Source organism: Chaetura pelagica, unplaced genomic scaffold, assembly GCF_000747805.2.
Source record: "Chaetura pelagica isolate M959 unplaced genomic scaffold, ChaPel_1.0 scaffold302, whole genome shotgun sequence".
Taxonomy (NCBI): Eukaryota; Metazoa; Chordata; class Aves; order Apodiformes; family Apodidae; genus Chaetura; species Chaetura pelagica.
This window is the reverse complement of record NW_009952561.1, coordinates 348,020-361,353: the sequence shown is the minus strand read 5'-3', so window position 1 is coordinate 361,353 and position 13,334 is coordinate 348,020. Positions and strand designations below refer to the sequence as shown.

The 13,334-nt window shown below is 56.4% G+C and overlaps 2 protein-coding genes across 2 annotated transcripts in view; both read left to right on the top strand.

The window, feature by feature from the left end:
- The window catches only part of DUSP26 (dual specificity phosphatase 26 (putative)), a 4,905-nt gene extending 849 nt beyond the window's left edge, over positions 1 to 4,056 (top strand). The window contains 3 exon segments of the mRNA XM_009993214.1: positions 1,678 to 1,950; positions 2,506 to 2,714; positions 3,289 to 4,056. Coding sequence (XP_009991516.1) covers positions 1,678 to 1,950; positions 2,506 to 2,714; positions 3,289 to 3,488 — 682 coding nt within the window. The 3' untranslated portion in view covers positions 3,489 to 4,056.
- Positions 4,057 to 10,958: 6,902 nt separating this feature from the next.
- TTI2 (TELO2 interacting protein 2) overlaps positions 10,959 to 13,334 on the top strand; it is an 8,246-nt gene continuing 5,870 nt past the window's right edge. The window contains exons 1-3 of the mRNA XM_009993246.1: positions 10,959 to 11,068; positions 12,499 to 12,544; positions 12,779 to 12,882. Of these exons, the coding sequence (XP_009991548.1) occupies positions 10,959 to 11,068; positions 12,499 to 12,544; positions 12,779 to 12,882 (260 nt within the window). The remainder of the gene's footprint in view (positions 11,069 to 12,498; positions 12,545 to 12,778; positions 12,883 to 13,334) is intronic.

Sequence of the window (13,334 nt, the reverse complement as noted above, 5' to 3'; positions counted from 1 at the left end):
AGGGGGGGCTGGCAGGGTGGGGTTGGGGGTGCAGTGCTGGAAGGCAGCTCTGGGCCTGGGGTTTCTAGAGCTACATCCCAGGATAAGTGTGGATTGCTGTTTTATCCAGCCAGCTGTGGCAAGGAGAGGGTCTGCTCTTTGGCTGGTTAAAGCCTTATACCAATTATTTAGCTGCTTTTTTCAGACCCTTCTGTTTGTTTCTTACCACTGCCCGGGGCTGGGGGCATGTGGGGCTGAAGGGCATGTGGCTGTGCTGCAGCCAAGGTCACAACAGGTTTAAGGCCCCCGGCACATGGCTGTGCTGAATGCTTTTTCCAGGTGGGCTTGCCAACTCTGAATTCCCAGCATGAAGGAGTCCAGAATTCATCTGGGCAGGGGAGATGTCCTAGGGAGCTCTGGGTGCCAGGAACGAGCAGTGTGGGCAGGGCTGACCTCTCCTGTGCAGCACCACGGGGGGCCAGGCAGGGACTGAACTGCCTCCCGGGAGTGGGGAGGGAGCCATCCATGAGTCTCTCTGGACTCCCTCAGAGCTTCTCCATGCCCTTGTCATGTTTTCCTCCTCTGCACATTGCCAAGAAATGGCTGGAGGCTCCTTCCTTCTGCCCCGTTGGCTGCTGGCCGGCGCCTTGGGCAAGGTGTCAGAGCAGATGGACGGGCTGATCCAGCCTGGGCAGCCCAAGGTCGATGCCTTTCCTGCCTTGAGTCCCAGAGACAAGTGGCCAGTGCTGAGCTGCTGCTGGGGGGGCTGGGATGGGATGCTTTTTGGAAACCTTCCAGGGCAGCAGTGCGATGGTGGAAAGAGAGTTGTATTCTCATGTCTGAGGGTTTCTGTCAGTGGGACAGCAGCAAATGAGCAGGAAAAGCAGCTCTGGTGAATGTCTGGCTGAAGGGACTGTTAACTGCCCTGCCTGTGAAAGGCTGTCCTGGGAGGTTTCTTGCTGATGTGTGACAAGTGTCCACATGATCTGAAGGTTTGAGAGCAGAGTTTGGTCCTAGAGGATCTACTCTGTAAAATGAGCTTTCTCATGCTTGGAAATTAACTCTTCCCACCCCAAACAAGTCCTCAATGTTCAAATGCTGTGGCAGGACTGCTGTACTTGGAGGGGTTAATCCTGTCTCTCCCTTCCCATGGGCTTTTGTGCCTGGTCTGTAGGAGTCTGGGTCCTGGCCAGACTCTGTGTGGTGCCATATGGAATCCTCCACCTGTTTGGGGGGGGGTTTCCTCCCCAGTCCTGGTGGCTTGCCCAGACCTGGCTGCCTTTCATTGCTCCTGATCACAGGTTGGCAGCTTCAGTTCTTGAGCTGGCATTGTCCTGCTGGCAGGCAAAGCCCCAGAGCCAGCTCGGAAGGAAGGTGGTCCTGTGTAGGACATATCTTGCCAATGTGGCCTCAACCCAAAGTCACAGGGCTGGAGCAAAACCTCAGCCTGTAGAGACTCAGCAGTCTGGCTGCCTTTATCAGCCCTGGCATCACAAATTTTTCCCTAGCAGTGTTGCTTCTTGGAAGGGAGTGCAGGTGATACTCTGTCTCCTGCTGGGAACCAGTGGGTAGATGACTTGACACAGTCCTCTCACCAGGAAGGTGAGAACTGGCTCCTTTGGGCCAGTATTTCTACCAGAAGGATGGAGTGAGGAGTTCCCAGTTCTTCTGATGGTATCTCCACTGCTTCTGTCACAGGACCGTGGGTGGCAGCAGCAGCAGAAGTGACCTCCAGGCCACCCTGCGGCCTTCACGAACCCCCAGGTATGCCTTGTGGGTCTCGGCAGCTCCAATGGCATTCCTGTCCAGGTTCTACGGGAATGGCACCAGGTCACCGAGCCGAGGCTCACGGGAGGAGCGGAACAGCCCCCCCATCCTCAGCGTCTTCGAGCTGGAACGGCTGCTGTACACGGGCAAGACAGCCTGTAATCATGCTGATGAGGTCTGGCCAGGACTCTACCTGGGAGATCAGTATGTATCAGAAGGGGACAAGAACTGGGGAATCTGGAGTATTTTTGTAAAATGGACAAATCTGGGAAAGGGGCTGGTTGGGGAAAGTGAGGGAGAGGAGGGCACAATGGGTGTGGGACATTGGGACAAAGGAGGGACAAACATGATTGTGCAGAGGGGAGGAAATTGTTTAGTGTGAGGGTCATGAGAGCCTGGCCCAGGTTGCCCAGGGAAGCTGTGGCTGCCCCATCCCTGGGGGTGTTGAAGGGCAGGTTGGATGGGGCTTGGAGCAGCCTGGGCTGGTGGGAGGTGTCCCTGCCCATGCAGGGGGTTGGATCTAGATGATCTTCCCACCCAAACCATTCTCTGATTCTGTGGCCGGGTAGGTGGGGTTGCTGTGCCCATGGAGTCAGGGACTGAGATTGACTTAAGAGTTCAAGAAGAGTCTGGCACGTTTCCTTGGCATCCAGCCTTCTCAGATGTCCATGTACAGGACGAGCCCTTGCCCTGCCCTTGGAAACTTCAACTGACCTCCTCTAAATCACTCCCCCTTGCACTGTTCCTTCCCCCCTGCAGAGATATAGCGGCCAACCGGCGGGAGCTGGCTCAGCTGCGCATCACCCACATCCTCAACGCCTCGCACAGCAAGTGGAGGGGGGGTGCTGAGTACTATGAGGGCACGGGCATCCGCTACCTGGGCATCGAGGCCCACGACTCACCTTCCTTCGACATGAGCCCCTACTTCTACCCTGCAGCTGACTTCATCCACCAAGCCCTGAATGAGGGTGAGTGGCGAAAGATTTCCCGGGAGAGAAGTGTGTGTATGTGGGGAGTTAGGGATGGGAAGAAACTGGCCCTGTGTGGCTGGGAAGCTGGATTGACATCCTGTTGCGAAGCATCATAGAAAACAAAGGTGTTTCTAGCCTGGGATGGTGTTTCCTGCACTGGATCACCTCCTCCAAAGAGGCAATAGGCTGGATGAGAGTGCTGGTCCCCCAGGTCACAGCCCTAGCCTGTGTCCTGAGCTGCAGCTGGTCCTGTTCAGTTTGTTTTGGGAGATCAGGATATGCTGATACAGACACTGAAACAGGTTGCCCAGGGAAGCTGTGGCTGCCCCATCCCTGGAAGTGTTGAGGGGCAGGTTGGCTGGTACTCTGAGCAACCTGGTCTGGTGGGAGGTGTCCCTGCTTATAGCAGGGGGGTTGGATCGAGATGATCTTTAAGGTCCCTGTAAGGAACCCAGAGGCTACAGCTCTAGGAGGCACCATGTCAAGCAGTTGGGTCCTCAGGATTTCTTTTTATTTTTTTTAATTGGGGAATTTGGTCTGCTGTGACATGGGCCCTGTGTTTCACCCCCAGGAAGGATCCTTGTGCACTGTGCTGTCGGGGTGAGCAGGTCAGCCACCTTGGTCCTCGCCTACCTCATGATCCGCCACCACATGCCCCTTGTAGAAGCCATAAAGACAGTCAAGGACCACCGTGGTATCATCCCCAACCGGGGTTTCTTGCGCCAGCTGGTCGCCCTGGACAATGCCCTGAGGCTGAAGAGGAGTGCTTGAAGGAGGACGAGGGGGGCTGTGTGGTGAGAGTGTGGTGTGTGGCGCTCATCTGACCCTGTGCCTGCTGGATGGCAGAGATAGGGGCTTCCCTCACAGTGCAGATGCTTGGCAGCTAATGGGTTACATGCAGCTGGTCCCTGGACCTCCCCCTCAGCTCAGGGGGTCCCCAGGCATGTGGGTTATTCCTAGTGGTAAAATATAGGCCCTCAACCTGCAATCTTGTCACCTAGGTAGGCCTAAAGTATAGCCTCCTTCCCAGCCTGCTCACTCCAAGATGCCTCCAGAGGGACTCAGCCCCACGTTTCAGGTTGGTCTATCCCTGTTGGCTCCAGGAAGCCTCCAAGGCTTCATTCTCCCACATGGCAGATGCATTTGCCAAGTCAGTTCCCTCTCTCGCAGGAGACTAAAGCTCTGTGTGTTCCTTGTCCTGTTTCCCATTTGTTTTGGTCCATGTAACAATGTGAATTAGGTTGGTGTGTGGGCTCAGGCAAACAGGCCTTTCGTCGTAGTGTTTGGGTGTCCTCCATGCCTAGTGTTAACCAGTAAAAATAAAGACAGTGCTAAGGAAAGATCTTGGCCATCCCTTGTGTGCTTTGGGACAGACTTGGTGGGTCCAGGCTGGGATCTGGCACAGGAGTCAGCAGGAGAGAATCACCCTCAGTGCTGTGGGCTGAGGTGGACCTGAGTCCTCCCAGTTCCTCTGTCCAGGGGCTGAACCTGTCAGAGCCCACTGGTGGCCAGTGCCTGTGCTGGGCCTCTCCACTTGTTTTCTAGCAGTAGGGACAGAAAGGGAGGGGCCTGGTGGAAAGCAGAGCCGGGCTGGCAGTCCCTAGGGTCACCATCCATCCTCACGAGGTGGCGATGTCGCTCTCCCAGAGGCAGGCACCCATCGCCCGCGCTGGCAGCAGGGCAGGTTGGCCACTGGGGCTTGGAAAAACACCTTTGCTGCCTGCAGAGGGATGGGGGAGCTGGCCAGGAGCCAGTGTCTGTGGTGGCACTGGCCCCATGGGTGCCGGGCTGCCCCTTCACGCCCCCAGCACTCACTGTCCACCCGCTCCTGTTACAGCCCCGCTCTCCCTCCCCTTCCCGAGCGCTCCCGCAGCTCCCCAGCCTGCCGGGGTGTGTTGTGCTGAGCTCATGGGAACACGGAGCCAGAGGAGCCCCAGGGCTGAGCTGCTCAGCTTGGGGGACACCCCATCACCCCGTTATTGCAAACTGGTGGCCCCAGGTAGTCCTGCTCCGGGCAGTGCCTGCCTTTAGCCCGGGTGCAATAGGGAGAGCAAACTTCTGTTGGCTGAGATGTCCTGCCTGTGTGATTCCCCAGCTCCTGGGCTGGGGGCTCAGCTCTTGCAAGACCCCTGCAGTGTCCCGGGTGCTCCCAGCACAGCACCATCCCAGAGGCAGGGAGAACAGCTCAAGTGCTGGCAGCGGGGCTGGAGTTACCCCCAGCAAGGGCTGCAGACACTGGGGAAGGAGGAAGCAGTGTTGGGCAATGTGCAGGGGCTGGTCACGCTCTGCCCCAGTCCTGGGTGCTGCTGGGGCTGTTGGACATGCCAGAAGCTTCGGCGGGGAGGAGTGCAGCTTGGCAAGGTCCTGGGGTGTGTAACGTGTCTCCTGCCTCATTTGGCAGTTCCGTTGGGTGCTCCTTCCTGCTGCGCAGCTCCCTCCCTGCTGCTGCTGCTGAGCAGCCCCCAAAGGCAGAGCGTGGCTGTTGTCTGACAAAGCTGGGATCAGGGAGGCTCTGAGCACGAGGGGAGGTGATGTTTGGAGGATCAGCAAGCTAATCCAGAGAGCGAAATGCCTGACAAGAGCCCGTGGTGTGCTGTGCCTTGCTGTGTGCTTGCAGAGCCTGGGGGATCCAAGTGTGGTGTGGGGAAGGACCCTGATTTTGGGAGGGCTGTTGGTGGAGGAGGACAGAGCCCACAATGCTGCCATATGGGGGCACGTGGAACAGTTTCACAGCCCCCTGCTGTCCTTGTGGTCACCTGAAGGATCCCAGGTTTGGATGGTGATGCTGAGCGTGGCCCAAACCATCCGTGGCAGAAGCCTGAGAGCCAGCAGGACCTCGGTGTCTTCCAGAACATTCCCCAGAAGGGCTGATGCAGACAGAAGGACAGGCTGGGCTCCCGCCAGGTGACACGTGGAGCAGGTAATCCGAACCTGGGTCCTGTGCAGAGCGTTTCTGCTGGATGAAGGGGCTGCATTTGAGCAGAACCCTCTTCTTGTGCCCGTTTCACAGGTGCACGCAGGGCACACAAGGTGTGTGGTGGGTGCAGGTCCCGCGGGGACGCGCGTGGCAGGAACCAGGTGGCAAAAACGCGCGTGGTAGGAGCTTGCGATGGCAGCAGCAGCCCCGCCTGACGCTTCTTGGTGGCTGGTGGCCCCAAAAAGCCCTGCTGTCGGAGCTCCCGGAGCTCCGGGGTGCTCGGGGGCGGCTCCGGGGGCGGCTGCGGAGGGGTCGGGGCGGGGTTTGCGGGTTTAGGGCCGCGCCCGGCCCCGCTCCCGGCCATGGCCCCGCGGAGGCGGAGCCAGGGAAAACAGGCTCAAAAATTGGGAAAAAATGAGCTGCCGTCGCCATCTACCGGGGATGGGACGTGTGGCAACGGGTTCCCGGGTTTCATAACCGCTCGGATGTTTTGTAAGGCTCCGGCAGCGCGGCCGGGGGAGGGGAGAGAAGCGGGGACGGTTCGGGGTCGGGTTTATTTTCAGAGCAGCGAGTCCTGCTCAGCTCCCAGGAATGAAGCTGGTTGCTCCATGAACGTGCCGTGCTTTCTCTTCGTGTGCTGGCTGAAACGGGAAAAAAAAACACAAACAAAAACAAACAACCCCAAACAAACAACAAAACAACCCACAACCTTCTTCCGCGTGTCTGCAGAAGTGGAATAAACTGATTTTGAAAGGCCCCCGGACAAGGCCCTGGCTCCCTGCTCTCGTGTTTGCTGGAAGAAATTCTCAGGAACGTGGAACTGAGTTTGCACATGGGGGGGGGGGGGGGGGGGGGGGTTGGTTTAAATGAGAAGTGGTTTATTTTTATGACTAAGTAGTTGAGAAGCTGCGCTGGGAATTCCACCATCAAAGCCTTGCTTGGGCAACAAAGGCTGGGTTATGTTAATTTATGAAAGAGTTGCAGCCTTTGAAGCTAAATATAATGCAACCAGTGGGTTCCTCTCCTGTAACACATACCTTGTGTGTTCTTGTGCAACTTGGGGGATGAGAAGCCTCTGGTCCTGCAGGCAGTTGGCCCTGGGCATGTGGTGAGTGTGTGGGTTTCCATGAAGCAGGGGGCAAGTCAGTGCTCCACAGCAGAAAATGCCAACTTGGCATTTAAAAGAAATACCCTGAGTAAGAATGACTTTGCTTTTAGAGGTGCTGAGCAGCCACAGCTCTCACCAGCTTCCCAGGGCACAGGCATTGGGAAACACCACAAACAGAGCCCACCCTTGTTCAAAGGCCAAGACGTGGGTTTAGGGGACCAGCTGTGGGCATCTGACTTGCACAGTTTGGCTTTTAGCCCCAAGCTCACAAATACTCAAATCAGCAGAGTCCAGCAAAATTACTTCTCTGTGTGCTGCTGAGGGCCTTTTGAGGACTGGGGCTGGTGGTGTAAGTAAGTCTGAGACCTGAGAAATCACATTTTCAACCTAAAGTGTGTTCAAAATATCTCAACAGGCTGTGTTTGCTGGGCAGCCTTGGTATTTCAGCTCCTCTTTGGCATCACAATTTTTCTTCCTGTTGCTCAGCTGTAGTTCAGGGCACTTGGCAGTGACCAGCCAGGTAACTATTTCTTGGGGGGCTGTTTTTTCCCCCTGGGAAACTGCTCAGCTTAGGAGCAACTTTCTCAGGAAGCCTGTTCCAGCATCCCAGCAAAAATGACATGGAAGCTGCATCCAATTTTCTGATGCAAAGCCCACAGCTTTTGTGTGGGAGTAGAAAGAATGGTTTTATTTAATGACCTGCTGAGTTTTCCATTTGTTTTATTGAACAAGAATTGGGGTAAGGGAGAAGCTCTGCTCAGCAAAAAGTCTGTGCCTGCGCAGTATGGTCGGAAAGTTGTCTCTCTTCTGACTTGGAATACTGTGGAATTCTGTAAATTGTTGTGTCCAGAGGGCCAAAGTATGTGGAGCTGCTGCAGCATGAGGGTCTGTGCTTGTGGGGGTGTTGGCTGGGCTGTTTAGTGAAGTTGTGATGGTTAAAATCATGCTGTAGGGTTTGGAACAGGGCTGGGATCACTCCAGTAGCCAGCTCAACTGGCCAGGAGGCACCAGGTGTCCTTGCCACAGCTTGGGACAGGGGCATCTAGGCCAGTTCAGTCCTTAAATCCATCAGGGAACTCTGTGGGTCAGAGGAGGTGCCAGCTGGAGGGTCCAACTGTGCCCTTGCTGCTTCAGCTCACCAAGAAGAGCTTTTGCAGTTTGCATGAAAAGCACTTTGCAGGCAAAGTGAATGAACCACCTTCCCAAGCATCTGTGCATAGTGAGAAGAACCCAGAGAGTCAGCATGTGTCTGTGGGTACTTCCACGGGTGCCTAGTGGTGCCCGTTTCCTCATTTTTCAGCTATTTGTTCTACCACCCTGTACTCGGGGCTTGTGGCTTCAGGCGCAAAACGGCAGAGCTAGGGTGGTGAAAATGGGTTGTTTCGGTTTGGTTTTGATGCCCTTCAGGTCTTCCTTTCGTGCTGATTACAGCCAGATTTGATCCTTTCCCCTGGAACTAAAAATGCAGGCGCCTTTGTCAGGCCGGGGGGTTTGTGCTAATCAAAACCACAGCTCAGCCCAGGCGCCCACCAGCCTCGAGGAGCTCGTGGGGAGGAGCAGGAGGGGAAGGGGCTGGCCAGGGTCGGGAGGACTTTGCTTTTCCCATTGCCTGGCTGAGACCTGCTGCTGCAGGGCTCGTGGGGCAGGATCTTCTCATCCCAGCTGAGCCCATGGCTGCTCCCCGGCCAGGAAAGGGCACTTCTCGGAAGCCGCGCTCGCTTCTCGGCGCCGCAGCCTGGAGCTCCTGAGTTCTTGAAAGCCTCTTTCACAGGAATGAGCCTTGCTCAGCTGGTGAGTCTAAAATTAGCCTTGCCAGCTGTGTTGAGGCTGGCAGGGACATGCTAGACTGGCTCTTCTCTGCTTCCTTCAGTTCAGGGCTGCAAGTTACAGCAGCTCTTCTTCCTCCTCAGTTGTTTTATTTCCCTGCTGCTGCGTAGGAATGACCTTGTGCAGAGGTGTGAGGGCTGGGTGTGATGTGCAGAGGTGTGAGGGCTGGGTGTGATGTGCAGAGGTGTGAGGGCTGGGTGTGATGTGCAGGGGTTTGTGTGTTGGGGTTTGAGTCCTGGAAAACAAGGGCAGAGGGATAAGGTGGGGAGGTCAGGGTGGGATCAGCAAGGTTTGTCATCCCTGGGGCTCTCCTTCCCAGCCTGCTTCGTGCTTCCCCTGGAAGCTGCCCACAGAGCATGTCCAGGTCACCCCTGGCTGGTTGGTGGTGGCACACGAAGAGCAAGTGCTCAGCAGCAGCCCTTGGGGCCCCTCATGAGGCTGTAACTCTGGGGCTGTCTCTGTCACCACAGCTCTCATGGTGTGGGGGGAGCAGCTGGTGCTTGGGATTCTTGGAGTAGTTTGCAGTTTGAAATCCATGTAGGAAGAGTCATTGTTTGCTTGTGACCCCTTAATGTTTCCACAACCCAGTGCTCTGTTTGGCCAGCTTCAAATGAGGCTTCCTCCATCCAGCAGCAGCTGCTCCCTGGGCACCAGCATTACCTCACTTAGTTGCTCAGTGTTGTTGTTGTGGTTTTTTTTTCAGAGCTAATCTACTTTTTTTTTGGGGGGGGAGGGGAACATTCATCAATCATTTCCAGCAGGGAAATGGGGAAAAAAAACCAAACCTTTCCCCTTGTCTTTTTCTGCACCTGGTGGTCTCAAGAGCAGGAGGCTGGGAGAGCAGGACTCAACAAACAAATCCTCCTACTCTTGTTATGTGAATGAGGTGACTGATGAATTGTCTCCGGCAATTACAGGAGGCAAAGATTGACAAGTGGCTGAGCCCTTGGTAGCAGGAAAACCCCATTTCCTACAGTCCAGACTCTGCTCTGGTGCCTGCTCTGGCTGCACAGCAGCAAACTGTGGCCCCCAGGGCTGAGCTCATCTCTGCCCCTGGTGTCTTTGGCCGTGGCATCAACGGGACATACAAATTGAAAGCAGATACCAGGGAATAGCTGGGAATGGAGTGTCCCAGGGCAGGATCTCACCCCAGGGGAGCTGCCTGCCCATCCTGCTCGGGCTCCCCTTGCTGTGCAGATGTCCCAGTGAGGAGGGAGTCAGACAGACCAAACCTGGGATCTCACTTGTGCAGAGGTTTCTGCTGCCTGCTCGCTTCCTGTGTCTGCTCTCTGTGGTGGAGAGCAAATTTCATCCTCTCATGAGAAACAGGCGGAGGGTTTAGTGAGCTATAATTGAACCCAGAAGTGTTTCTGGAGGAGCTTTTTGATGAGATAGTGCAGGGTGGGAGCAGAGGGTGCTGAGCAGAAGGGGCAGGGGGAGATGCTTTGAGAAGCACAGATGGGGCTTGGGGGCTGCTCAGCTTTCAAGTCCCCTCTGAGTGAGGGCTGACGAGAAATCAAAGCTCCAGCTCTTGTGGGGTCAGCATGATTCTGAGATGTAAAAAGCAGTGCTTATTTAGTGCCAGAGCTTGACTTTGCATCATCTCCCACCAAAGGCAGCTGCAATGCTGTCCCTTTCCCACATGGATGGCTGGACACCCTCCTGGGGTGGCCCTGCTGTCCCCAGCTCTTGACACCCTCCTCTGCATTTCCCCCATGGTGTTGACCTTGCAGTGAGATGTGGTGGCCCAGGCAGTGGCAGGTGTGTGCTGACACCCACTTTTTTTTCTTGAAAAAGGGGATTTGGTCGCTGTGGTGCTGAACATGCTCCTGCACAGCCCCAGCACTTCCCCTAACACCAGGAACCAACCAACCACTTGCTCTTTCTGGCTCCCACAGAGCAACATCAGACACCAACTGTTCTTGTTTTTCAAGCTCTTTTTTTTTTTTTTTTTTCTCTGTCCTTCCCTAAATCCCCTTCCAGCCTCCATGTATTTCTCTGGAGATGAAAGCACGGGGCCTCCTTTCCTCCCAGCTGCCTGGATTCTGCCTGGGGTACGTTTGTGCCCCTGGAGAATGGTTTTGTGACCATGGAAGTGCAGCAGTGTGTGCAGCCTGAGCTGCTCCAAGGGGCTGCTGCTCCTCCTGGGGAGGTCTCCAATTCACAGGCCACGAGACCATGTCTTGGCATTGGTTTCTGCCCACTTTGCAAGCTCTGAAGGGGATGGAGTCAACTCAGGCTCTCCCTGCTCTCGCAGCACATTTTTAAAATTTATTTATTTACCTCTTTTTCTCCTTCTCCCATCCTAAACATTGTCCTTTCTCTCCCCCACCCTCCAAAAGGGTGCTCCTGCAGTCTGGGGCTGATTTATCCCAGTAAACCCTGCACGATGCCTCCCATCACGTTCCAGGACCTGCCCCTGAACATCTACATGGTCATTTTTGGCACCGGCATCTTTGTCTTTGTGCTCAGCCTCATCTTCTGCTGCTACTTCATCAGGTGAGCCCGTTGGGGGGGCGTGATGGTGGGTCAGCATCCCTGGGCTGGCACCCCCAGCCCTCCCCAGCACCCCGTTGTTGTGGAACAGAACACAGGAGCTGCTTGTCCATGAGGATCTGCCCTGCCTGCTCCAGCCAGGCACAGCCCTGGTCCCCTGTGGCTGGAGCAGGGCAGGAAACGCAGGAAGGGGCTCTTGTTTTCCAGGGGAGCACATAGAGGGACACATTGTGTTGGGGCAGAGCTGGACGGGAGAGGATGTGCCTTTACACATTACACTCCCTGTCCTGGGAGGGCTATTTTTAAACCCAAAGCAGCAGCTGGTGTTTCTGCAGGGCCCGGGGTGGCTCAGCTTGCCCTGCGGGGGATGTCCCAGCTCCATCCCCGTCCCCTGCCTCTCCCAGCCATCTCTTTGGGACTGTGGAAGCACATCTCGGTGCTTGGGTGGGAGGAGACGCTGGGAACGATCCCCTTGTCCCCGCGGCTCGCTGGGCTTCTCTCTGCCAGGCGGTTTATCCCCCGGCCAAGGTCACAGCGGGGCTGGAAGCTGCCGACGGGCAAAAGGCTGGAAATAGAGCGTTTCCTGCCCCCGCGAACGACTTCTCAAGGCAAAACAATCGGGGCTGGCGCTGCCGGCTCTTATCTCCGCTCGCTGCCGATTCCTGCGGGCAGCGCGGGGCCCCTGGGGCTGCTCCCGCACAACCGCAGCTCCCAGCGGCTTCTCCCCACCCCCCAGTGGGTTGGTTTTTTTGCCCACGCTGTTCAGACAGGACCCTTTGGGGGTGCAGGACAAGGGGGAGTGGTTTTGAACTGTAAGAGGGAAGGTTTAGGTTGGATATGAAGAAGTTCTTCGCCATGAGGGTGGTGAGAGCCTGGCCCAGGTTGCCCAGGGAAGCTGTGGCTGCCCCATCCCTGGGGGTGTTTTCCAAATGAAATGGGTTAAAAAATGATCTAGAAACAGGGTTTTCTTGCTGGGGGAAGATGTGTTTCTGAGCTGGAAGGTGTTTTCATTTTTGGACAAGGGGGTGATGGTTTAAAACTGGAAGAGGGAGATTTGAGACCTGAGAGCAGCTTCCAGTGCCTGAAGGGGCTCCAGGAAAGCTGGGGAGGGACTTGGGACAAGGGCAGGGAGGGATGGGATGAGGGGGATGGATGAAAAGTGGGAGAGGGAGATGGAGGTTGGAGATGAGGAGGGAATTCTTTGGTGTGAGGGTGGTGAGAGCCTGGCCCAGGTTGCCCAGGGAAGCTGTGGCTGCCCCATCCCTGGCAGTGTTGAAGGGCAGGTTGGATGGGGCTTGGAGCAGCCTGGGCTGGTGGGAGGTGTCCCTGCCCATGCAGGGGGTTGGATCTGGATGATCTTGAAGGTCCCTTCCCACCCAAACCATGCCATGTCTGTATGGAAACTGACTGTGCCTTTTCCCCCCTCTCCCCAGCAAACTGCGGCACCAGGCGCAGAGTGAGCGGTTCGGGTACAAGGAGGTAAAATCCACGGATGATCCTGCACGGACCCACAGCAATTTGGGGCTGAGTGGGAGGGGACAGAGCAGGGACCGATGCTGCTCATCCCCAGCTGGGCTATGGGATTTTTAAAAGCCTTGTGCTGGGCACACACTGCTCGGTGCAACCAGACTCGACCTGCTTGGCTTGTTTCTGCTGCTGCTCCTGGCAAAAGTCCCTCCCGTGTTAAATCCTTTGCCTCCTCTTCTCCCGCAGGTGGTGCTGAAAGGTGATGCCCGGAGGCTGAACATGCACGGGGTGAGTGGTGCTGCCTCGGGTGGAGCTGGGGCTGATGGGGACAATCCTAGAATCACGGGATGGTTTGGGTTGGAAGGGACCTTCAAGATCCTCTATTCCCAACCCCCTGCATGGGCAGGGACTCCTCCCACCAGCCCAGGCTGCTCCAAGCCCCATCCAACCTGCCCTTCAACACCCCCAGGGATGGGGCAGCCACAGCTTCCCTGGGCAACCTGGGCCAGGCTCTCACCACCCTCACACCCAAGAATTCCCTCCTCATGTCCCCTTATTTCCCTAAATCTCCCCTCTTCCAGTTGGAATGCTGTGGAGCACGTCCCCTCTGCTCCGTGGGGTGGCAGGTGCCTCCTGGGAATGGGGAAGGAAACTCCCTCCACGGGGGTGTTTGGGGAACTGAGCTGAACTCCCAGCTGGAAATCCCCGGGAAGCAGCACCACAGCAGCGGGATTTCCCCCATCCACAGCATTTCTGGGTGGGAGCAGGGCCCGGTGTGGGGCATCCCCCTGGGTCCCACGCC